This window comes from Mauremys reevesii, linkage group 8, assembly GCF_016161935.1.
Source record: "Mauremys reevesii isolate NIE-2019 linkage group 8, ASM1616193v1, whole genome shotgun sequence".
Classification (NCBI taxonomy): Eukaryota; Metazoa; Chordata; order Testudines; family Geoemydidae; genus Mauremys; species Mauremys reevesii.
The window spans coordinates 1,609,485-1,633,427 of NC_052630.1; the positions used below are offsets into that span (position 1 = coordinate 1,609,485).

Genomic DNA, 23,943 nt, shown 5'->3' on the forward strand with positions numbered 1-23,943 from the left:
CTCACTCGGGATTGTCCGGAAATACCCGAACCCTGGCACAGGTTCCACGTGACCTAGCAGTGGCGGTTCCCGAACGTGGGACGAAGCTGTCCGGAGATGCCCGAAGGCTGTGGTCACTTGGAGACTCTCTGGTTCGAATCTGGCTTCCGGCCACAGCCTGGCCCTGGCCCTTCCATGGGACTGGCTTCCTGGGGCGGCAGCCTCAGCTCCATGCGGGCACAGCTGCACGGGCCACGGATGGGGCCAGCTCCCTGCATTCCCCTAGGCCTGGGCAGGGGCGGCTCTAGCCATTTAGCCGCCCCAAGCACGGTGTCATGCCGCGGGGGGCGCTCTGCCGGTTGCCGGTCCCGCAGCTCCGGTGGACCTCCCACAGACGTGCCTGCGGATGCTCCACCGAACCCGTGGGACCAGCGGACCCTCTGCAGGCCTGCAGGAGGTCCGCCAGAGCCGCCAGCTGCCCTCCCGGCGACCGGCAGAGTGCCCCCCGCGGCATGCCGCTCCAAGCATGCGCTTGGCGTGCTGGGGCCTGGAGCCGCCCCTGGGCCTGGGCAACCTTTCTCCTATCTCCTGAGACATAGGTCAGGCCTCAGGTCCCAGTTTCAGACTGTGCTCAGCACCAGGTGCTGCAGAGGAAGATGTCAGAACCCTGCCGGGGCCAAATGGGGATAATCTGTGCCTGCCATCCCCCGCCCAGGTCTCCTCCTGGTTTCACATAGTGACTGGTTTAATCATGAAACAGGAGGTTTAACATTCCTGCCCCAATGTTTGCTAAAGAGCATTAACTTGTCTCCAGGGATAGTCTTGTTTTTACAGTCCCTGATCATTTGAGGTAACTTCGTTCTTGCCATCTGCTGAATTCACATCCCCACAGCATCTCCCGCCACCCCTAGTAGCACAGACACCCCCGTCCCCGTACATACACACATCACCCCCCCTTCACACTGGTAACAAATGGCACTAGATGGTGGGTGATTGCCCCCCTCCAGTACACTCCCTTACAGATCTGCAAACTGGTGTCCTCGTCTGGATTCTTTGCAGCATCAGGGTTAGTGAATGTGAGGAATTGTCAAAGCAGAGGACTTGGGCGAAACAGATTATGGGCAGACTCCCAAGAACACCCCTTGCTGCACACTCCAGAGCCATTCTGGACTGGCAGGGCTGACATGGATGGAGGTATCTCTCTCTCTCTTTCTCTCACACACTCTCTCGGTACCCAGTGGGGGAGAAGGGTGATGTTTCCATGTTTGGTAATTATAATGCCTCATGGTGCCCCTTGTCTCTGCACTGACCAGCTGTGGCTCAAGGTGAGATGGGTAAAAACTGTCCCAAGAAATTAAAAAATGTGCTGGGCCAAATTCAGAATCAGAGAACAAACTGACCCCTGGGCAGGTGAGCTCAGGTCTGCTTCTTATGACACATGTTCTGCTGAGCTGCTGTTCTATTTCCAGATGGGCCCAGCCACCAGGCTTCCTGCAAGAAAACTGGGAGGGATAGCTCAGTGGTTTGCACATGGGCCTGCTAAGCCCAGGGTTGGGCGGTCAATCCTTGAGGGGGCCACTTAGGGATCTGGGGCAAAAAAAATCAGTATTTGATCCTGCTAGTGAAGGCAGGAGACTGGACTCGATGACTGTTCAGGGTCCCTTCCAGTTCTAGGAGACAGGTCTATCTCTCTCCATTTATTTATTTGTACAGCGCCTGGCGCTGAGGGCTTGGCAGAGGAGGGCCCTGCCCCCAGGAGCTTACAAATGGACAAGCTCGGGGAAAGCGCTGGAGCCTGCGGGCGGCTGCGAAGTGGGGCGGGGGGGTCTCCTCCTTACCCCACTGCTGTGTCTGCGGGTCGGGGGGCAGCAGGCGGGGGCTGAGCGGCTGCTCGCTCCGGGGAGCTGGTGCCCCAGCGGCAGGTCCCCTCTGGGGCGCCCCGCCGCGGCCCTGCTCCGCGAAGGGGGGCGAGCCCGGCCCACCCGGCAGGCGCTGCTCCGCCCCAGAGCAGGCCGGGCCCGGCTCCGCCCGCCGCAGTGCCAGCCCCGCCCGCCCCCGGCTCCGTGCGCTGCGCTGCGCGGCGGCCAGGCAGCGCCCGTGCTCGTCCGCCCGGGCCACCATGGCCGACGACTTCGGCTTCTTCTCGTCGTCGGAGAGCGGCGCCCCGGACGAGGACCCCGCCGCCGCCTTCCTGGCGCAGCAGGAGAGCGAGATCGCCGGCATCGAGAACGACGAGGGCTTCGGGGCGGCCGACGGGGGCCTGGGGCAGGCCCCGGACGTGGGGGGTGAGTGCGGCGGGGGGGCAGGCTCGGCTGGGGCTGGGGAAGGGCCCTTGCTGGCCTGGGGCCGCGGCTGGGGGTGGGCCATGACCCCCCGGGGCTGGGCCCCCCGTGGGGGTGGGGAATGGCCCCGGCTGGGAGACGGGGATTATCCCCCCCCGGCTGGGCCCAGCCTGGGGCTTCTGCTGGGGATGGGCCATGACCCCCCGGGGCTGGGCCCCCCGTGGGGCTGGGGAATGGCCCCGGCTGGGAGATGGGGATTATCCCCCCCCCGGCTGGGCCCAGCCTGGGGCTTCTGCTGGGGCTGGGCCATGACCCCCCGGGGGCATGGCATGGCATGTGCCCCCCCCTGTGGGTCTGGGGAATGGCCCCGGCTGGGAGATGGGGATTATCCCCCCGGCTGGGCCCAGCCTGGGGTTTCTGCTGGGGATGGGCCATGACCCCCCGGGGCTGGGCCCCCCGTGGGGCTGGGGAATGGCCCGGGCTGGAGATGGGGATTGTCCCCCCCCGGCTGGGCCCAGCCTGGTGCTTCTGCTGGGGATGGGCCATGACCCCCCGGGGGCTGGGCATGGCATGTGCCCCCCCCCCCCGTGGGGCTGGGGAATGGCCCCGGCTGGGAGATGGGGATTATCCCCTCAGCCTGGTGCTTCTGCTGGGGATGGGCCATGACCCCCCGGGGGCTGGGCATGGCATGGCATGTGCCCCCCCCCGTGGGGCTGGGGAATGGCCCCGGCTGGGAGATGGGGATTATCCCCCCCGGCTGGGCCCAGCCTGGGGCTTCTGCTGGGGTTTGGCCATGACCCCTGGGGCTGGGCATGGCATGTGGCCCCCAGTGGGGGTGGGGCCCCTGGGGCACAGTTGCGTCCCTTATGCTCAGTGGTGGCTCCAGGCACCAGCGCACCAAGCCCGTACCTGGGGCGGCAAGCCGCGGGGGGTGCCCTGCCAGTCCCTGCAAGGGCGGTAGTCAGGCAGCTTTGGGCGGCTTGCCTGCGGGAGGTCTGCCGGCCCTGTGGTTTCGGCAGCGGGTACGCCGAATCCGCGGGACCGGGGAACTCTCACAGGCGCGCCGCTGAAGGCAGCCTGCCTGCCGTGCTTGGGGCGGCCAAAAAGCTAGAGCCGCCCCTGCCTGTGCTGACTGTACATGGTGCTACAGCTGTGATGAGTGGCCTCCTTTGGCTTGACAAGCAGGCCCCCTCCCCAGCCCCCCTTCCCTCTTAGGAGCATGTCCCCATGTCTTTCACCGGGGTGGGGCTACAGGGATTTGGCTCATTCTGAGTCCCAGAAATCCTCTTCCCGCTTGTGGCTGGAGGAAGGATGTCAGGCTGGTAACAGCCAGCAGCCTGGATGGAGCTGGGCAGTAACTGCTTTGCCCCAGGAATAGAGGAGAGGTTTTGGACACAGGAGCATGGTCTCATGGTTAAAGTACATGGGGAGGGACCGTGAATCAGGACTCCTGGGTTCCATTCCCCACTCTGCCTGGGGTGGAATGGGCTCACCTGTCTGCCCTCAGGGTTCCCAGGTCCCGTCTATACGGGTCGTGGAGCTCTGGCGTGGGCTGAGCACAGATGCTGTTACTCTGGAGTTCAATGGACAGCATGGCTGCTCCTGGCTGTGCCCCTGGAAAGGGCTGGTGCTGCTGGCTTTGGTCTCTGCTCTCCCAGTGCTGCTTACTAAAGCTCAGGACACAGCCGCCACTTCCCAGTGTGCCGTGCCCCTGGAGCTCCTGCCCCATAGGACTGGGCTGATGTCAGACAGCAGCAGGGCGAAGGCGAGCTGCCCCAGCTCTGCCCTGCCATGATCCCGCTGCAGTGGAGAGGCGGCTCAGTCTCTGTGGCTCATTCAGGCAATAAGGGGCCCCTCATGCTGCCTGGGGGTGCGGGGTGAAGGGGGTGGTCAGCTTGTCTCACTGACATGAGCACATCAGGGCTTGGAAGGCAGCAGGCCTGGCTCTCCTCTAGCCCAGTGTAGGGACAGGTCAGTGGCGTTCACAGCAGAGCCAGACTCGGGGCCCAGGGAGGCATTGGGAGGGGCAGCTGGAAATGCTGCCAGACAAGATTCAGCAAGCCGCAGCACTGGGTGTAGCCACCTACTTAGAGTGTGTGCCCAGGAGTGTGACGGGGTGGAGGAGAAGGGAGGGTGTGGCTGTGCAGGGATGGGAAGCAGCAACAGAGAGGGATCTAAGGCCCTGCTGTGGCGGGAGCAGCTGGCAGGGTGGAAGGTCGAAATCTGCTTCCTCATGCCCCTGTGTCATGCTGCCTCCCCTACGGCCATTAGCTCAGCTGGGCTGTAGCTGTGAAGTTGCCTGATTCCCAGGAAGGAAGCTGTGAGCCCTCTGGCTGGTCTGGCCTATGCCCGGCTGCATTGGCTGTGTGAGTCCAACTGAACTGCAGGCCCCTGCCTGCCTGCATGTCATTGGGGAGAACCCAGATCCCACTCTAGATGGAGGCAGGGGCCTCTTCTCGGTGCTCCACTACCCCTCCAAGGCCATCAAAGGGGCTGGAGTCTGGCTCCCCTTTGCCCCGAATAGCCTTCACCTCAGTTGGAATTATTAGTAATAATAGAAATAATTAATATTAATATGGGAGACTACCAGACACTAATTTAACTATACATTCCTTTATTGAGTCCAAAGGCCAAATGATACTTTATACAATTGCTCAAAACATGCCTGACTGCCTAAAAATAAGCAGTCATTACACCCAAGACAGTCACAATGTATTCAGAAGCATGTCATCACTATGCTTATGGATGGGCCAGACCTAGGGAAAACAGTCGTATCCTGGCATGCTCCAGAATGATGAGGTAGGGTCTGACAAAGAACCCTCAAACGCATCACTCTTTTCTACCCCCCAACAAACCAATGCTGCCATAGCCTATTACCACTTGAGCTAACAAATACTTTGAGACAGTTCACCCTAATTTTCAACTTAAATCCAGAGAGGATTTACAACCAAGGTCTTTCCTCCTCATCTCTTCCCCTCCTACCTGCTGTCCAACAGCTTTTTCATGGCACCTGGGCTCACCTAGCCTTTACTTTTAAGATTGCACAGGTATTGGGGTGAGAGAGTCCATGTTGGCTCCTTTTAAGACAGATTCTTGTTGTCTTGTTTGAAACCATCTGCAGTCTCCCCTACCAAGCTTTGTAGAAACTGTCCCTTACCTCATTAATTACTCTTTGAACCAGACATCCTTCCTCCTTCATTCCTTCTGGCCCCATAACTCATGATTTTCAAAGCCTTCCTTCTACTCGCTAGTCAGGGCCTTGCTTCACAATGCGTATACTTTCTTAACCAAAGCTAACTTTAGTTCTTTATTTTCATATTTATTCCACAACCTAACAGCCTGGTCAACATGCCCAGCACCGTCATCTCAGGGACAGATCTCTGAAGAGGCGAGCGGGGGGGGAGGATAATTCTGCCCATTTTATAGGGGGAGAGACTGAGCCACAGGGGGAGGGGACCTGCCCAGTCACAGGGCGTCAATGCTTGTGCTGTGAGTAGAACCCAGAGCTTCCAGTTCCCAGCCCTTACGCAATGTCCCTCTTCCCAGCTCTGCCCCACTGGAGCGTTTCCCCAGGCGTGGCATTGGGAGCCTCAGCAGCTGACTCCCGGGTGGTCTTGTGGTCCCAACAGCAGGGCCCCCGCTGGCTCTGCGGCCCATCTGCAGGCTGCCCCGCCAAAGGCTCTGGGACCTTCCTGCCTGCCTCAGCTGGGGACGGCACAGCACAGGCAAAGGAATCAAAATGATCCAGCCTCTGTTTGGGATTCCCAGGAACTGGTTGGAGGGATTCAGCTGATTGCCCCTCTGAATGACCAATCACATGTGCCCGTGTGTGACCTCACCGCTCAGGGACCTGGCCTTTGGTCGGAATGTTTGAAAGATGGGGGCATATTTGTTGTTACTAATAATAGTCCTAATAACAATCCGTGGGGCTTAAACCTGGCCAGCCTCCCGGCTTGGGGGCAGGGCCCTGCAATTGCTCTGATCACTGGATAAGATAAAGCACCAGGAAAAGTGTCATAAAGACATAAATACACCGGGGCCGAATCCCCTTAACACGCGCGTCGGGGGGGGGGGGGGGGTGGAGGGACATGCACCACAGAGAGGGAGTTTCACACCCTGGGGCTAGCACTGAGCCCCCCAAAAGGAGGGGGTTGGAGATTCCAGATTCCCACCAGCAGGAAGTTCAGGGATGTCTCTGCTGGAGCCGGGTCCCTCGGCTATAAGGGCTTTAAATCCCAACGTGACAGCTTAGAATCCCTCCACCTTCCCTAGGCAGCTGGGAGGATGCAGGGCGGGTGGGCAGAATGTGATCATAGTGCTGGGAGCAGGGGGCTGCTGCCTTGTGCGTGAGCTGAAGTGAAGCCTGGGGAATTACTGGCAGCAACATGAGGGATTTACTGAGTAGAGCCAGGGAGATAGTGCTGCACAAGCTTCCCTTTGCACAGCTCTGACCCAGCGCCCCCCGTCTATCCTGGCCCTGGGCTCACACACCACCCCCCCAGCTCTCCCAGTGTCCTTCATTTCCGACCCACCGCCCCCTGCTATCCCGGCCCTGCGCGCCCCACGCCCCCAGCTCTCCCAGTGTCCTTCATTTCCGACCCACCGCCCCCTGCCATCCTGGCCCTGGGCTCACACACCACCCCCCCAGCTCTCCCAGTGTCCTTCATTTCCGACCCACCGCCTCCTGCTATCCCGGCCCTGCGCGCCCCACGCCCCCAGCTCTCCCAGTGTCCTTCATTTCCGACCCACCGCCTCCTGCTATCCCGGCCCTGCACGCCCCACGCCCCCAGCTCTCCCAGTGCCCTTCATTTCCGACCCACCGCCTCCTGCTATCCCGGCCCTGGGCTCACACACCCCAGCTCTCCCAGTTCCCTTCACTTCCGACCCACCGCCTCCTGCTATCCCGGCCTTGCACGCCCCACGCCCCCAGCTCTCCCAGTGTCCTTCATTTCCGACCCACCGCCCCCTGCTATCCCGGCCCTGGGCTCACGCCCTCCAGCTCTCCCAGTGTCCTTCATTTCGACCCACCGCCTCCTGCTATCCCGGCCCTGGGCTCACACCCCCCAGCTCTCCCAGTGTCCTTCACTTCCGACCCACCGCCCCCTGCTATCCCGGCCCTGGGATCCCCCCCACACCCAGCTCCCAGTGTCCTTCATTTCCGACCCACCGCCTCCTGCTATCCCGGCCCTGGGCTCACCCCGCCCCCCCAGCTCTCCCAGTGCCCTTCACTTCCGACCCACCGCCCCCTGCTATCCTGGCCCTGGGCTCACCCCCCCGCCCCAGCTCTCCCAGTGCCCTTCACTTCCGACCCACCGCCCCCTGCTATCCCGGCCCTGGGCTCACCCCCCACCTCTCCCAGTGCCTTTCAGTCATGACCCTCAGCCCCCCGCTATTTCAGCCATGAGCTCTGCACACCCCAACACACACAGCTCTGGGTGCCAAGCTGAAAACAGCAATCTTGGGTCCCTCGTGTGCCTCTAGCAGCTGGGTAACGTGTTTCTCTCTTGCCTCCTATGCAGCTGATTTTGAGGACGTGGGGGCCACGGTGAATGGTGAGGTCTTTCAGGTGAGAGCCTTTGCCCTGCCCTGCCCTGCCCTTAGGGACAGTCAGCCAGTGGGCTTGCTTGGGCAGAACAGCACCACCTTGCAGGCCCTGTGGGACTGAGGCTTTGGCACCAGCTCTTCCCCGTGACCCTGGGCTGAGCTATAACACCCTGGTTATCGGTGACTGTGCCAGGACCCAGCGGTGCGGGCGGGACACCAGGATTCTCCCCACAGAGGCAGGGGGTGATTCCAACAATCTGACACTAGGACCCAGAAAAAGGGAGGCGTCTGGTTCCAACCAGCGGGGGCGGAGGAATTGGTACCAGGACAGTGCCCCATCAGAATGACTGTGACATCACAGGCGCATTAGCCAGGTGGCTGCGTCTGCCCCATGATGCCAGTTGTTAGGATGATGTCACAAAGGTGCAGCTCGTAGCCCCTCCCCAGAACAGCAGCAGCTGATGGGGGCGTGAGGGGGACAGACATGAAAGTCGTGTTGGCAGCGAATGGCAAGTTCTGTCGGGTTGCACTGGTGAGTGGCTGCTCGGCAGGAGGGAGATGCTGGGCCCTGAGGAGCTGGGCAGTGGGACGGGTTTGATAATGTTAGAAGGTGTCGCAGAGTCCCCGGGCGATGCTCTGGAACTGCTCCCCACAAAGCCAGGCAGGACTCTGGGGAGCCTCCTCTCCCTCAGAGCAGCCTGTCTGCAGGGCAAGCAGCTCACACGGCTTCACCCCCTGGGTCTGATCTTGGAGCATTCAGCATCCTCTGCCCCTCCGTGCGCTTCCTACAGCGAGTCCGCCCAGGTGGGGTCCTGGGGAAGCCACAGGGTCCTGCCCCCCCACTGCGCAGTCAGACGTGACTCTCAGCCAGCCAGTAACACAGAGGTTTATTTGATGACAGGAACAGGGTCTAAAACAGAGCTTGTAGGTACAGAGAACGGGACCTCTCAGACAGGTCCATTCTGGGGCCCAGCGAGCCAGACACCCCCGTCTGCCCTCACTTCCCATCCCCAGCCAGCCCCAAACTGCAACCCCCTCCAGCCCCTCCTCCTCTGGGCTTTGTCTCTTTCCCGGGCCAGGAGGTCACCTGATCTCTTTGTTCACCTTTAGCTAGTCCCTTGCAGGGGGGAAAGGCCCCGGCCATTTGTTGCCAGGAGACAGAGCGTCGGCCATTTATGCACACTAGAGAGTTAAGAAATGCACAGGGGAAACTGAGGCACTCACGCAGTATTCAGAGGAAACATTAAGAACAGTTCCACTTCGTCACAGAAGGTGCCAGCTGGCCTGTCAGAGAGGAGGGCATCTGGCCTTGGTGGCCCCTGTCTCTGTGCTGAGAGGGTGCTTGGGGTCAGCCATGGGGGTGGGCTCCTTGCTATGGACATGGAAACAGACTGAGCCCCCCAGTTCTTTCCCTTGGCCCCTCAGTGGGTTTAGTCACTATCAATCCAGAGGGGGCATCACACTTCACCCCTCTGCAGGGGTTCCACCTGCTGGGGCTCCTCTGAAGCACGTGCCCTTGCTGTGCCCGCTGTGCCATGCTTATGGAGGGACTGGGGCAGGCAGGTGTGCTGGGGAGGGCTGCTTTTCATGGGGAAGTGCTTGTCCCCCGCAGGAATCCAACGGCCCCACGGACGGTTACGCAGCCATCGCCCGGGCTGACAGGCTGACCCAGGAGCCCGAGAGCATCCGCAAATGGCGGGAGGAGCAAAAGAAACGGTTGCAGGAGCTGGGTGAGTGGGGTGGGCGGGGCGTGGAGACCCTGCCTGCCTCTGTCCCTAGCAGCTGCGAAGAGCATGGGCTCCTAGGCACGTTCAGCCCTCGACTACCCACTGCATTGATCAGACACCCATTGCCCCACTCCCAGGGCACCCGGGGAGACACCCTGCCCTCCCCGCCAGCGAATGCCCCAGGCTCGTGTTCCCTGACCCTGGCTGGGACGCCAACCCAACAGCCAGGCTCCCTGCAGGCCCAGGCTTCCCCTGGGCCTGCAGGAAGTGTGGGTGGGTGCCCCAGCTCCTACGCTGCCTGCAGCACCTCTCTCACTGAAGCCTCCTCTTGCGTGCTCCACCTGGCTTCCGCAGCGGGAGTGCTGCTGCTCGGCGGGCATGGCGAGAGTGGGCCACACGCAGGCGCTGAAAGCCAGGTCGGTGGCCATGGCTGGAAGGGCCCTCGTCCTTGGGGGCTGCAGAGTCCCTTGGGCATGCAGTTCACTGGGAGGATGGGAAGCTCCTGCCACCTTGTGCTGGAGCAGCAGGGTGGTCTGGTGACGTGAGCATCTGTCACATTGGGACGTGGGGATTCCCCCAGGACAAGAGTCTCTGGCAGGACCCTGCTGCCTGTACAGCCCTGTCTGCTGCCCTCGTCCCAAGGGAACGAGCTGACCCAGACTGGATGACCCAGAGCCTGCTGACCATCTGTCCTGCTTGTGCTCTAGATGCTGCTTCAAAGGTGATGGAGCAGGAATGGCGTGAAAAGGCCAAGAAGGACCTGGAGGAGTGGAATGTGCGTCAGAGCGAGCAGATGGAGAAGAACCGAGTTAACAACAGGTATGGTGGGGTGGGGCGGTGGGGCCAGCCGGGGATGCAGGGCGCCTGTCGCTCAGCTGAGCTGTGTGCAGCCAGAGGAGTTGCCGGGGGCTGGTCCACCCAGAGTCCCCCTAAAGCCAGATCCACAGTGCCCTTTGCCAGCAATAGTCACTGTCAATAATAGCGCACAGTCCCCCGGTGCCTTGAAATGCAGCCACCCCTGGGCTGGAGCCCAGCAGCAGAGTGGTGGTGGGGGGAAACGGGGTCACACCCCTACTCCTCTGAGAGGTGCCCTGGCTGTTGCGACGCCTTGCGGAGGAGATGCCTCGCTCCGGAAGGCCTCATCCCGTCCGGATGCTGCGAGGTGCTGGTTTCCGTGGTGCTGGTGCTGTGGCATCAAAGCACTGAGTCAGTCCGATTTCACTGCCTGCCTTGCACTGGGGGGTTTCTATGTACCTGACCTGCTGCTGGGAGCCTGGGGGGTCTACTCAGCTCTGGGGTCATTAGTGAATTGGAACGGGTTCCCTGCCCTGTCGTGCTGGGGAAGGACACTAACCGCGTCTCTCTCTCTCTCTAACCCTGTGCCTGCCTGGCTGCTCTGCCTCTGCTCTCCCTGTCTCCTGCTCACGTGCTAGGATTGCTGACAAAGCATTTTACCAGCAGCCAGACGCCGACGTGATCGGCTACGTGTATGTGCCTCTTGCTGTCTCTGTGTCCTTTCCCTAGAGGGCCCTGGGGGAGCCAGGCGGGCCTGGGGATTTCAAACCTCAGAGACACTCACTGCCCAGATAGGGGCTCCCAGGGGTCCTTGGCCTCAAGGGGGGCAGGGGGGCACCCAGCTGAGCACGTCCTACTGGCAGATTCACAAGAGATGAGTGGGGCTTTGGATCATGCCTCTTGAGGCGGGTAGAAAAGGGGGAGGTGTCTGCCCCCCATGCTGGAGAGACCCCCTGGCTCACGCCCCTGGGAGGAGATTGCTGCACCTGCCTCCCCAGGGCTGGCTGGCAACGTCCCAGGTGAGCGCAGGCCCCCAGGAATCTGAGCACCTGGGGCACCTTTCACGTGAGGCAGACGGCTCTGTCTGGGTGTGTAAGAGCCTCGCGCACTGCTGGAGCCGGGGCACAGGAGCCGGCTGCCTCGGGTCTGGAGATCTGGGAGCATGAGCCCAGCAGCTGGCCGGGGAGGCTAGTTTGCAGGCTGGGCGTGTGCGTGGTTGAGGCTGGCCCAGGCTGGGCAGGCAGGTTGGCTGTGCTGAGCCCAGCGGCTCTAGGACAGTAGGATAGCAATGGCCAGGCTATTCCCGATGCTCGTTTGTGACACTTGGCTACCAACATCCCCCACATCCCCAGAGCAAAGGGGCAGCTGCCGGTCTCTCCTAGTTCTGCAGCCCCAAGCGCCTGCTCTGGAATGGCCCCAGCCAAGCCTCTGTCCTGGAAGGAGGGGGCGTTGCCTGAGCGTGGGAGAGGAGATGGGGGTGAACGGGGTGGGTGGGCAGGTGTGGTGCCTAGCAGCCCCTGGGTCCTACCCACTGGGAAACGGGAACCAGCCTGGTCTCAGGAGGAGAGACCCAGCAGCCCCTCTCCCTCAGGGCCTGACCCCCGCCTCTCCCCCAGGGCCTCGGAGGAAGCCTTCCTGAAGGAGTCCAAGGAAGAAAACCCCGGCACGGAGTGGGAGAAGGTGGCCCAGCTGTGTGACTTCAACCCCAAAAGCAGCAAGCAATGGAAGGACGTGTCGAGGATGCGCTCGGTGCTCATCTCCCTCAAACAGACGCCCCTGTCCCGCTAGCCACCCGCCCAGCACGACTAAAGAGCGGGGGGCAGGGGAGGCCAGCGGGCTCGCTGGACAAGCACAGCAGGTTCAGTCGGACGCCAGCAAGGGGCGCTGCTGCCCCTGCCTCCGCTCCCCCGCTCCCTGGTGTGCATGGCTGGGTTGGCTGGGTTGCTGGTTGTAACCGTCCCGATTTTCCTTTGCTTAAAGGGTGCATTGGTCTCTTTTTACACTTATTTATTACCATGGTGGTTCCCTGGGCAGCAGGGCTGGGTTCCCTCCCCCGCTGCCTCCGGGGCGGGGAGCTCGACGCTGACAGGCCTGGCACAGGCCTCTGACACTGCGAGAGATCCCGGGGTCTCCTTGCCGTCCCTCACATCAACTCTCCCATCTCTGCCTCAAACCCATCCAGCTTCTCCCCCCGGGGCAGAGAGCTGAGCCAGTCCGGTGGGAGCAGACCCAGCCGCCTCCTGCCTGAGATGCTTGGCCACAGCACTGGGTGAGTGGGATGAGAGGCAGCATTGTCTAGTATCCTAGCATGGGGCTGGGAGCCAGGACTCCTGGGTTCTAATCCCAACTCCTCGTGTGTCCGCCTGTAACGGGGGACGATGCTGCGCTGCCTGCAGGGGGTGGCTGAGACACTGGGAGGGGCAGGGCCGGTTCATGGCTGCACAGGTGTGACGTTGGCTGGAGGCAGCGGCTGCCAGGGAAAAGGAGAATCTCAGTCAGGGGCACTCCTGGCGGGGCAGAGCTGAGAGCATGCAGGAGCATCTAGGTCTGGGAGGTAGCAACCCCCAGCTCCTCCTCCAGTGTTAGTGTGCGTCTCTGGCATTGCAGTACCGGAGAGGCAATGGCAGTGGCTAACCCTGCCCTGGGGAACTCTCTGCCGCAGGACAGTGCTGAGGCTGAGCTCACAGGACTGGGCATGTGGCTGGCTAAGGGGAGAGGGTAAGGACACCTCGATGGGTTTGACAAGTCAGGGTCAGGGCTCAGGAGACATCTCCCCTGGGGAGCTTATTCCACCACTGCTCATAAGGGAACTTCTTGTTCCTCCCTCTGGAGCACCTGCTATTGGCCTATCATGGAGACGGGATACCAGGCTAGATGGGCCCCTGGGCTGAGCTGCTCCGGCACTTCCTCCGCTCCTAAGTGAAGGTGGCTGGGAGGGGAGTGCTGAGCTCAAGCAGAGCTGCCCTGCCCCTGCCCTGCTGCAGGGGACACGGGCTGAGAGCCCCGTTTGCGCTTGGCCAGGGAGAGAGAACCCCCACCTGCCCACCCCTGCATGGACTTGATACTCCCCGAGGAAAAACTCTAGCTCTGGTGTTGGGACTCTGCCCTGCCTCTGAGCAACTGATGGGCCCTGGAAAAGTAAGGGGAGGGTCTGGGGTGGGGACAGGTACTGGCTGAGGCAGCCTGGCCTAGGGGCTTGTGGCTGCACATCGTTTCTTCTGTCCCACCCCTGGCCTGCCAGCTAAAGGGACTCCACTCTCCTCCCCCGAGCGATGCCCTTGGAGGAGGGGGCTCAGCTTCCTCCCCAAGCACCTTCTCGCCTGCTCTGTCAACAGGTGCCTGGTGGGGCCAGGGGGGCCGGAGCCCATCTGCACTCAGGAGCAGACAGGCACGCTAGACCCACTTCGCCCTGGGGCAAGGACTAGGTCAGGTGTAGCGCAGCGCAGCACGCCTCACAGGGACCTCACGCAGGGCATGCAGCCTGGGAGGAGACGCTGGCAGGGAGCTTACTGTGAAGTCCATAAAGCCAGGAGCCCCTTCCAGCCAATGGGGTGAGGCACAGGGGAACCTCTCTCCCCTGCAGACCCAGCCCTGCCCATGGCTGCCATGGGGCACCACCTGACTCTGCCCCAGCTTAGTCCTGATGGGCATTAGCCCTGCTGCTCAGGTGGGTTAGGCCAGGTTTAGGGCTGCGGCTCTTGGCAGGAGGATGCGGCTGCTCCGAGATGCCAGGCCGGGATTCCCTGCTCCAGGACCCTGATAGCAGCAGCCTGAAAGGGCCTCGCTCCTGCCCAAATGGAGGGTGGGTTTGACTTTTCATGCCAGTGACAGTGATGCCTCCTTTCACAGGCTGTGCTGGCTGCTCCCAGGCGTTGCTGGGCAGGTCTGTTAATTACTGTGTGAGTCAGCAGCTGAGGGTGGTAGCCCAGCCTCTGCAGGGCCCAGGCAGTCCATGGGAGAGTCCCCCTATCCTGCCTTGTACACCTACCGGCAGGAAGCATAGCCTGCGTCCCGCACTCATTACTAGCAGGGAGCAGGACCCCAGGGTGAGAGCTGGTACTGCTGCTTTACAGAAAAGGGCCCAGATCCTCCATCCCAGGTGGCAGCTCTGGCTGTTCTGTGTCCCCCCAGCTTTGGTATATGTGACCTCATACAAATAAACTGACATGACTCCAACCCAGCCCAAGGAGCAGCCGCTCGCTTGCTTTCTTTCCCTCTGAGCGGGTGGGAGGGGAATCCACCGCAGCTGCTGTGCTGAGCCCACAGAGTACTCCGCAGACTGGGGCCTTGCTCGCGGCGGGGCTAAAAGGAGACCTTAGGAAGGGGAGCCAACCTAAAGGAAAAGCAGGAGCGAGCTGGGTTCACTGCAGCTTTACGACCAGCAATTGCTGTGAGCTCAGCTCAGGGCTGGCAGCTCAGGGTGGCTGATGAATTCTGAGCCTCCAGGAAGCAGAGAGCGAATCATGATCTTGTTTGGAGTTGGGCTTCCCCCACCCAGCTGGGTTCTCCTGAGCAGACAGTCTCGCTCCATTCAGACTTCAGCGGCTGGGGTAGCTTTTGTTGTGCAGACCCTCTCCCGAAACTGGGCATGTGCCCACAGGCTCCAGGGCAGGCATGCTCAGAGCCTTGCTGGATTGGATGGTACAAGCGGCTGCCCCCGGCCTGAAACAAGTCAGCTCCAGTTGTGCAATGCAGAGTCCTCTTTGTGTAGGTAGCATGAGTGATAGAGCCAAGACATGGAGTTTCTTCAGCCACAGGAAGGTTTATTAAACAGCAGCCTCCACCCAACTGAAGAGAAACAGTTTCACCTGTCAACATGATCAGATACAAATGCACCAGCCTCCTCCAGACCACCTCCCAGGACCAGCTCTTCTAGCTTCAACTGAGTCTACGGGCTACTTCCAAAGTGGAGGTTCACGGGACCTGGCTGTCTTTAGTCCCAACAGAGACAAGGACCTCAGCATGCCTGACACTGGGGTGTTAGCTATAGTGAAACTCCCATTACCTTAAATCCAAACAGCCCCTTGTGAAGCAGATCCTGGCTGGGTGAGATGAGCCCCGCCGGATTGCAAACGAACAAGGTGCTCGTCAGACTAACCCCGCAATCCCTCCTGTGCCAAGATCCAAAACCACAGCACCCTGGGCTGAAACAAAACACCCTGTCCAGCCAAATGGCCAATGCAAGCCACTGGGCTGTGGCCAGGGGAAGGGGGATGGGAGGCAGCAGGAGGTATGTTACTAAGTCTCTGTTCTCTGACTTCCTTCTGTCCAGCCTTGCCTCTGAGTAGCTTCATTCTACTCAGCCTCATTGGCTTCCACATTCACTGTCTCAAAGATTCTAGGCCACTTGGCCCTGTGTACGAGTACAGGGCAGCAAACCTCCCAGGATCTGAGAGGCAAGCTGGGACCTCCCCAGTCACAAAGATTCCCTGGACACATGGCCTGGAGACCCCCTCACGGCACAAATCTTCTGTCTAGATCATTGCGTCTGCTGTGTGTAGCTGCTCAATGCAGGACCCCCAGCCACCAGTTTGGTGCTGTCAATACCATCTGCCTTTCTCCATCAGAGTCCTGCACTATGCAGCTGCCAAAAGGAAGGATGAGAGAACCACAGCCAGCAAATACAATGATTAGATTCAACAGACCATTTCCCTCCCTCTCATGAAATCCTCCCACCCCAGCTCTGCATGTCTGACTTAGGAAGAGCAAAGATTCTTTATAGTACTTTGGAGCTACATCGATAGCTGCTAAAGGAGGATCCTTATTCATTGAGATTTTTGCCTTTAGTTTGGGTTTTCCCCATCTTTCAACGTCACTATGAATCCCGTTCCAATTAATGCACAGAGAGCTTGCAGATGGAGTCTCCTGCTGGGAGGTTTGTTAAGACAGGAGGAAATACTGCTCCAGTTGGGCATCAGAGACTCGGAACGCAGGACATTCTAGTTCTTGATAAAGGTTGATTAGTTTCAAAGCAGTTAAACTCCAACCAAAATAATATTAAAAAAGCCACAGACCTGATCTGACCCCACGTTTGAAACCCTCTAATTTCACACATTCTAACAGGAAGCTACATTTCCTGTGTCCTAATCTCCATCACTACAGCAGCAAGGTAGCGGTTCTCTACCTGTTCCCCGTCCCCCCAATAGTACGCAAGAACCCTTCACAATTTCCCTCTGCTTTGGAATTCAATGTCCTGATCAGAATCTCATTGCAATTTTCTCTTTACGAAGCACGGGTGCAGTTGGCTTATGGTTGGTAACCTAACTGATCACACATTCTCTCCAGACAAGCCCTGGTTATGGGATGTGATCTCTCTAGACAGGATCCAGCCCCAGAGAGAGGGACTGCTCTTTTTCTCCTACTCCCTGCCTGGAAAGGTGCATCACTTGATTGTGCCTAAGCCTCAGCACAGCCCATTCCCCATGGGGGTCACCAAGGCAATGAGTCCAACGGCCATTAATAATGCTTGGTGCCAGAGACAGAGGCCTTATCCTGACGCTGCCCGTGGGTCCCCCAGGAAAGAATGAGTGCCCAAGGAGTCAAGAAATCTGACAGGTCAGGTTTTAGGTTGATTCACTCAGGTGTATTTGCTGCATTTCCAAAACTCTAGAACCCACTAGGATCTTTAATAATTGCTCCACCACCACCATTGAGCTGGTCCCCCAGCAAGATGAGAGCAGCCAAAGGGCCCATTTCTACGACATGACGCACAGGTTGTCTGTCCACTCCTGGAGGCTGCGGCTCATGGCCAGCCTGACCTCACTTCTGAGCTTTCATCGCTGTAGCCACCACCCCCACCATGATGGCAGCAATGGTGAAGCCCTGAGCCAGGACACGGGCCCGCATCATCAGCTGGGACTGGCGGGTATTGCCCTTCTGGAAGCAAATGAGTCCATAGGTCAGAGCCCCTGCAGTGGAGAGGCAGCCTGCGGAGAGAGACAACACTGGGAGGTTAGTGGGGGGTGGTAGGCTGAGACCTGCGGGGCAGGGTTCAGGGCCCCAGTGGGTCACCCCTCACTCTCTCCACCCCTTTCCCCAAACCTCAATGTCTCCTCCCTCCCCACCCCATTTCCCCTGCTTCACCGCCCGCTTCCTGCCCACAGGGTTAGTAGGCACCGGATAACACCCTCTGGCAGGAGGGGGCCACCCCAAGGACTCTCCCTGGGTTAAGTCCCATTTCCTGAGCATTCCCAAACCCCTCATTGATGGGATGGGGATGGGTATTCACCCAGCTCCGCTTCCTCCTACTCGTCCTCGCGTCATCCCTGCCCCTGATTCTTGACCCCCCCCGCCCCTTAAGTCGCCCATCCCCCCAGACTCCTAGCGCCCCACTCCCCTCAGATATGTCCCCACACCCCAACAGGCCCCCAGCTCCCCCCATGCCACACCCTGCCCCCGACCTCTAACGCACTCGGTTGCCCCCAACCCACTCCCCCAGACCCCTCGCTCCCACCCCCAAGGTCCCCACTCCCCCAGACCCCTCGCTCCACCCCAAGGTCCCCACTCCCCTCAGGGTCCCCACTCCCCCCAGACCCCTCGCTCCCGCCCCCCAACCCACTCCCCCCAGGGTCCCCGCTCCCATTCCCCCGCCCCTCACCCAACCCACTCCCCCAGGGTCCCTGCTCCCGCTCCCCAGCTCCCCGCCCCTCGCTCCCCATTCCCCTCCCCCCGGCCCCCACTCACCGATGGGCACCAGCGGGTTCTCGCGGCTCTTGCGCAGGAACTTGTCCCGGAACCCCTCCCGGTGCAGGGGGGTGGGGACGAAGCCCTCGATAAAGGAGGGGCTGCTGGGGTCAAAGGGCGGCGGGGAGCTCTGAGCCATGGTCACCACTCCCGCGAGCGGCACAGGAAGGTGACTGCCAATGAGCCTCCTCAGCCACCGTACTGGGAACGGAAGTCAATTGCAGCCGTGGGACTACATATCCCAGCAGACCTTGCGGTTGCAGCAGGTCATGTTAGCGCAAGGCCTTCTGGGATATGTAGTCCACACCAGACGGGACCCTAGCGAAGCCCTCACAGTAGAACTATATTTCCCATCACGCCCAGCGCCCCGCCCAGCCCGGCGGCCCTGGGGTCTCTGACTGCGGCCGCGTGAGCCCGGAGCCGCCGCCGCCGCCGCGATGCCGAAAGCCAAAGGGAAAAACCGGCGCCGAAAGTTCGGCTACAACGTCAACCGCAAGCGGCTGAACCGGCAGAGCCGCAAGCGGGCGGCGCCCCGTATCGAATGGTGAGCGGGCCGGGCCGGGCCGGGCCGGGGAGGGGGAGGAGCGGGCCGAGCCGGGCCGAGCCGAGCTGAGCCGAGGGGGGCGGGCCGGGCCGGGCCGGGCCGAGCCGGGCGAGCCGAGCCGAGCCGAGCCGAGCCGGGGGAGCGGGCCGGGCCGAGCCGAGCCGGGCCGGGCCGAACTGAACCGGGGGCGGGCTGGGCCGAGCCGAGCCGGGGGAGCGGGCTGGGCCGAGCCGAGCCGAGCTGGGGGAGCGGGCCGGGCCGGGCCGGGCCGGGCCGAGCCGAGCTGAGCCTGGGAGAGCGGAGCGGGCCGGGCCGGGCCGAGCCGAGCCGGGTGGGGAGCGGGCCGAGCCGAGCCGGGCCGAGCCGAGCCGGGGATGGGGGAGCGGGCCGAGCCGAGCCGAACCGAGCCGAGCCGAGCGTGGGGGAGGAGCGGGCTGGGCCGAACCGAACTGGGGAGAGGTGGGGCTGGGGGGAGCGGGCCGGAGAGGAGGAGGGACTGGGGTGAGCGGGGATCTGGACCGGGGAGGAGGGACTGGGGTGAGCGGGGATCTGGACCGAGGGGAGGGGCTGGGCTGGGCGGGGCGGGGGGGGACGGGCTGGAGAGGAGGAGGAACTGGGGGTGAGCGGGGGATCTGGACCGAGGGGAGAGGGTGGGTCCCTGCCGTGGGGCAGAGTGGGCAGTATACTGGGCTCCATCACTGGTTAGGCCGTGTAGTGGGGTCAGGGGGAGGCTGTGCCCCTCAGGACAGCGCCCCCCCCCCCAGGGTGCGAGCCACCCCATAAAGGCGTCACCGCTACTGCAGGAGAATTAAAGACCCTGCTCCTGGGAGTGTCTGCCCTGCCCCAGAGGGGGTGGAAGTGTGGGGTTTCCTGAGGCTCCCTCTGGCCAGACACAGGTAGTGGGAACAGGGTTTTTGCTGCATGGATGGGCCATCGACTGATGTGGTGATGGGTGTGAAATCGCGACTTTCCTCCCTCCTTTGTCTCTCGCCAGCTCCCACATCAGACATGCGTGGGACGGAACAAAATCCGTGTCTCAGAACCTGGCTGAAATGGGGCTGGCTGCAGACCCCAACAAGGCGATTCCCATCCGGAAAAGGCAGCTACCGGTAAGTACGTCATAAGAGCAACACACTTCTCCCAAGAGGCTAAACCCCACGGATCAAGAGGGGGCCCAAGGGGTGGAAATGAACATAAGGGAAAACGTCAGCTGGATTATCTGGTAACACTCCCCAACTTGGATGGGTGACCGTTCTCCAACGGCACTGGTGGATGCCTAGTCACAATAGGAGACCCCTAACTAGACTGGACAAGGTACTAGAAAATGTGCCCTGCCTTGGTCCCTGGTGTGTGGACTCAGTGAGGTCTGCCATCTTGATTCTTTCTGCAGTGTGTGTGTGTGTGAAGGGCTGGGAGTGGCAATGCATTGAGAGCTTACGCATGTGCAAGGAGCTGCTGAGTCTTTTACTTGGGGATTCATTAGCCAGGGGCAGTGGGGTTCGCCTGGAGACACTTCACTTGGATCAGAGGGGCAGAAAGCAGTGATCAGTCCCCCTCTTTCTTAAAGCAGATGCTGTCAGGCCAAACTTGGCCCTAACAAATATTATCACAGTGGGCTTGTGATCAAGAACCTGAAGGCATCCATGTTCACACAGGCATTTCTCTCCACATGGGCAGTGACTCTAGGCCAGCCAACAGCATGAGAAGTGAACGGTAAATGAGGCTTTTCAAACGCCGAGGTGGTCGTAGTTACATGGACCAGGCAATGTGTTTAAGCCAGTCAGTGGTGGGGAGGGAACAGCCTCCAAAGCCGTGTCGGAATGCATGAGCCCCAGGTGAATGGAGTTTTCTTGAGCTGTCTCATCTCCCATTCAATGCAGGTGATGGAAATGGAGGTTGATGGCCAAGACAAAGGGAAGAGAGTTGTGAAGAAGCCTTATGTCCTGGACGGTTGGTACCACCCTCCCCTGGTTCTAAGAGTGCTCGCTTTGCTGGCTGGTGCAGCCTCTGGGCACTGCAGTTCCCACTGTGCTCATGTCATGCAAATGAGGTGCAGCTCTCCGGCTCCTGGCTGGGTTGGTAACTTGCCCTCAATTGGGCAAAGCGTGGGTATTTGCTATTGCAGTGTGCACCCTTCAGCCAAGGATCACAGATCCCTACTGTGCCATGACTCTGGCATTAATTCTTATGGAGCTGCTGCTTTGCCACAGAAGTGAGAAGTGGCTTTAGAACTCTCTTCTTGTGGGGGCAGCCAGCAGAGGGAGCTCAAGTAGCCAACAACCCCTGTGCCTAGAGCTGACCTATGACTGGTTCCTGTTCTCTGCTCTGTGCCCTAGGGGAGGAGCTGTCTGATGGCTTCCACTTCCCCTCCCCACTCCTCTGTGCCTTGCCTTGGTTCCTTCTCACCAGGGAGAGCTCTGCTCCTCTCATCGTTCTCAGAGACCCACTGAGCTCTGGTGCTTTTTGCAACAAGGAAATGAAGAGGCAAAGCCTGTTGGCTTGTTGTCATATCAAAAAGGGGGTGGGTGAAAGCTGGTTTTTGTAGTAGGACTACAAGCCCCCAGGAGCATCCTGGAAAGCTTCCTGCAGCAGCAGCTCCTCCCCTCTGAGTCCTAGTGTGGCTGTGAGGTGGGAGATGATAGTTGCACCTAGTGTAATACAGGCTGTTAGGGAGACTGTCCCATACTGATGTGTGAGCTGGACCTTGGCCCAGCTGGGTTTAGGATTCCTTAGTCCCTGAACGTCACCATCCGAAGCCGTCAAAGGTCCTTAGTTTGCACTGCCAGCTTCTGTCCTGGGCTCGGGATTTAATCGCTCTATCTCTGATCCCCCAGCCAGGGCATATCTTGAATGCTGTCTCTTCATGACAACCCTCCCGCCTGCTCTCAGATCTAAGCACTGGAGCTGGCCACTGAGACGATGAGACAGACACACATCACGTGTGGTAGGCAGCCTTGAGTCTGGGAACTTCGAACGCGTGTTCTCTGCTCTAACCCACTGAGCTGCGGGTTACTAGGTGTTGGTGTCTCTACCTCCACGAATGGGAAGTGGCCATTAATGTGGGATGTATCCCCGAGATAGACCAGCCACTGCCAGTGATGATGGCTCAGTCTCATTTCCACAGATACAAGGTCAGGGCTCCTTAGAAACACTGCATGGTTCTGTCTCTTGTCTGTGTGCTTCACTGTGTCTCTGCTTGTGGTGCCTAGAGCTGGAGTATGAGGCCAGCCTCCCGGAGAAGAAGTCGGAGACGCTGTCCAGAGACCTTATCGACTATGTGCAGTACATGGTACGGAACCATGGTGAGAACTACAAGGTGGGTGGTCCCTGCCTTTTGGGGGGGGAGGGTGGTTGGAGGTGGTGTCTGGGAGCCTCTGCCTCAGTGCTTGTGGCCACTGGGAGAGCGACAGGCCAATCCCATCATGGCAACTTCTTAGCCATTGGGGGGCGCCGAGAAGCAGCCAGAGGTGTTCCGTGCCCTCCTGCATCCCAGTCTGGCTGCTCTGTCAGGGAAGTGGCTCTTTGAATCTTCTGGTTTGCATCTGAGTCTCCTTTGAGCTGCGTGAAACCTCACCCACCCTCTAACCACACCTGCCTGTGAGTGGAGTCGGGTGGGCGGCTCGAGGTGCCAACCCTGTGCTATGTGCAGCTGGCCGTAGAGCTGCTTGTTCTTGGGCTGTGGGGGTCTCCTGGATGTCTGCTCCATCCAGCCCCCAGCGAGGCAGCTTCCCTGACTCTGTCCCCTCTCCCCTCGCCCAGGCCATGGCTCGTGATGAGAAGAACTACTACCAGGACACGCCCAAGCAGATCAAGAGGAAGATCAGTGTGTATAAGCGCTTCTACCCGGAGGAGTTCCAGGCTTTCATTGCATCCCTGCAGCAGGTCAAGATGGACCAGCAGTGACTGCTCCCACCCTGCCCTGTTGGACCCACCTGCAGCTGCGGGTCCCGTGCTGCCCCTCCCCAGGCAACCAAGGGAAGATTGACTCTGCCTGTTGGTGCCATTTCACCATTCGCAGGCTGGGGCTTGCTGAACTAGATGTAGCTTCTGGTGGGCAGGGACGGAGGTGGGTATGAGCGTGCGCTAGAATGGGCTCCTCCGTGTGGCTGCAGGGGAGACAGCTGCTGCCTCACCATAGTGGGGGCGAAGGGAAGAGACAGTCTCGTGTCCTGCAGCTCCTAGTTACAATAAATCAGACTCTTCCAAAGCAGCCTGAATACACCCGAGTGCAGCTGGCTCAAGGGCTCCACTCCTGCCTGCACTGTGCTGACCCAAGGGAAGTCTTCATTCTAAGGCCTGCTCTGGCTCTTCACGGGCGGTGCAAGCCCCCTGCCCAGTGCAGCCATGGGGCTGGATTGTTCACAGGCCCCAGGGCTTTGCTGCTGGCTGCTTGGGAACAGCAGCCCTGGGAGTGAGAGGAGAGGCTGGCAGGGTGCTGCCTTGCCCTAGCGCTACACGTTCACAGGCCGGGACTCACGCTTGCCCTTATCTCTACCAGAGTGATACTCAGGCCTCCGTGGGTCAGAAGCCAGACTAGCGATCAGTGGTACCCCAAAAGCCACAGTCGTGTGAATTCATCGTTCCATTTACTGTCGTACTAGTCACGTGTAAACAGTATGACAGGGAAATATTTCGTTTTTATAGCTTATTCTCACAGCACAATGACTGACCAAGTATTTTATCAACTGCAATTGGTTAATCTAGTAAAATCTTCCTGATTGGTTAATCATGAAATCACAGTGTTTTAATATGAGGTGCTGCAAAGAGCCCCTGGCGGCTCCTGTGCCTCTGGCTGACGCTCACTGGCCCTCGAACTCCTGCCCCTCCCAGGGGCTCTCTAGCAGTACAGCAAGGAGGGTATCATCCCCTTGGTAACCGAGAGCAGCTCGCAGCCCCTGAAGGCTCTGCTTACTCAGCACTGCCCAAGAGTGCCATGCCTGTGCCCTTGTGCAATGCCAGCCCTGGGCCTGGCAGCAGCCAATGCCCTGACTGCATTAGAGTAGCGCTGCACAAGTGCTGGGGGGCCCTGGGGCTCCTCTGCCCCTGCCCTGCCTCATCTCTTAGCACAAGGAGAGGGAAGGAATGGGGGTAGCAGGAAGCAGAGCAACTGCTCAGCTTGGGGAAGCATCTAACCAGCTCCAGAAAACGCTTCTTCCCCACTTCTACACCTATCTCCTCCTGAGCGTGGGGCAGGCCGACCAACCTACCCGTGGCCTCTTCCACACACAGGCTGTGATTACCAGCCAGGGAAACACCTGGCCCTTAGGCAGCTGGAGACAGGACTGGGCAGGCGTGCCCCTCCCTTGTCTCCCAGCAAGGCACCTCTCGCTGCCACTCGCTTCACAAGGACCCCGCGCCCGTGCTCTGGCAGGGCTCCCTGGGGCTGCTC

The 23,943-nt window shown here is 60.3% G+C and overlaps 3 protein-coding genes across 4 annotated transcripts; 2 read left to right on the plus strand and 1 right to left on the minus strand.

Annotated features, from left to right (window-relative positions):
* Positions 1 to 2,033: 2,033 nt before the first annotated feature.
* On the plus strand, positions 2,034 to 14,507 carry CLTB (clathrin light chain B). 2 transcript variants are annotated; one of them, XM_039486671.1, is made up of 6 exons: positions 2,034 to 2,264; positions 7,781 to 7,827; positions 9,418 to 9,535; positions 10,240 to 10,351; positions 10,966 to 11,019; positions 11,944 to 14,507. In XM_039486671.1, exons 1-6 carry the CDS (start codon positions 2,099 to 2,101, stop codon positions 12,113 to 12,115), a joined length of 669 nt encoding a protein of 222 aa, XP_039342605.1. In that variant the 5' UTR covers positions 2,034 to 2,098; the 3' UTR covers positions 12,116 to 14,507. The 2 variants fall into 2 exon arrangements, with proteins under 2 accessions (XP_039342605.1, XP_039342606.1); XM_039486672.1 differs by lacking the exon at positions 10,966 to 11,019 and having other exon boundaries at positions 2,041 to 2,264.
* A 162-nt stretch (positions 14,508 to 14,669) lies between these two features.
* On the minus strand, positions 14,670 to 18,280 carry HIGD2A (HIG1 hypoxia inducible domain family member 2A). The gene is made up of 2 exons (XM_039486675.1): positions 18,011 to 18,280; positions 14,670 to 17,253 (listed from the first exon to the last, which is right to left on the minus strand). The coding sequence occupies exons 1-2, from the start codon at positions 18,147 to 18,149 to the stop codon at positions 17,087 to 17,089; spliced, it is 306 nt and encodes a 101-aa protein (XP_039342609.1). The 5' UTR covers positions 18,150 to 18,280; the 3' UTR covers positions 14,670 to 17,086.
* Positions 18,281 to 18,339: 59 nt separating this feature from the next.
* On the plus strand, positions 18,340 to 23,884 carry NOP16 (NOP16 nucleolar protein). Its single transcript, XM_039486673.1, has 5 exons — positions 18,340 to 18,554; positions 19,549 to 19,663; positions 20,435 to 20,504; positions 21,764 to 21,870; positions 22,314 to 23,884. The coding sequence occupies exons 1-5, from the start codon at positions 18,448 to 18,450 to the stop codon at positions 22,455 to 22,457; spliced, it is 543 nt and encodes a 180-aa protein (XP_039342607.1). The 5' UTR covers positions 18,340 to 18,447; the 3' UTR covers positions 22,458 to 23,884.
* Positions 23,885 to 23,943: the final 59 nt, after the last annotated feature.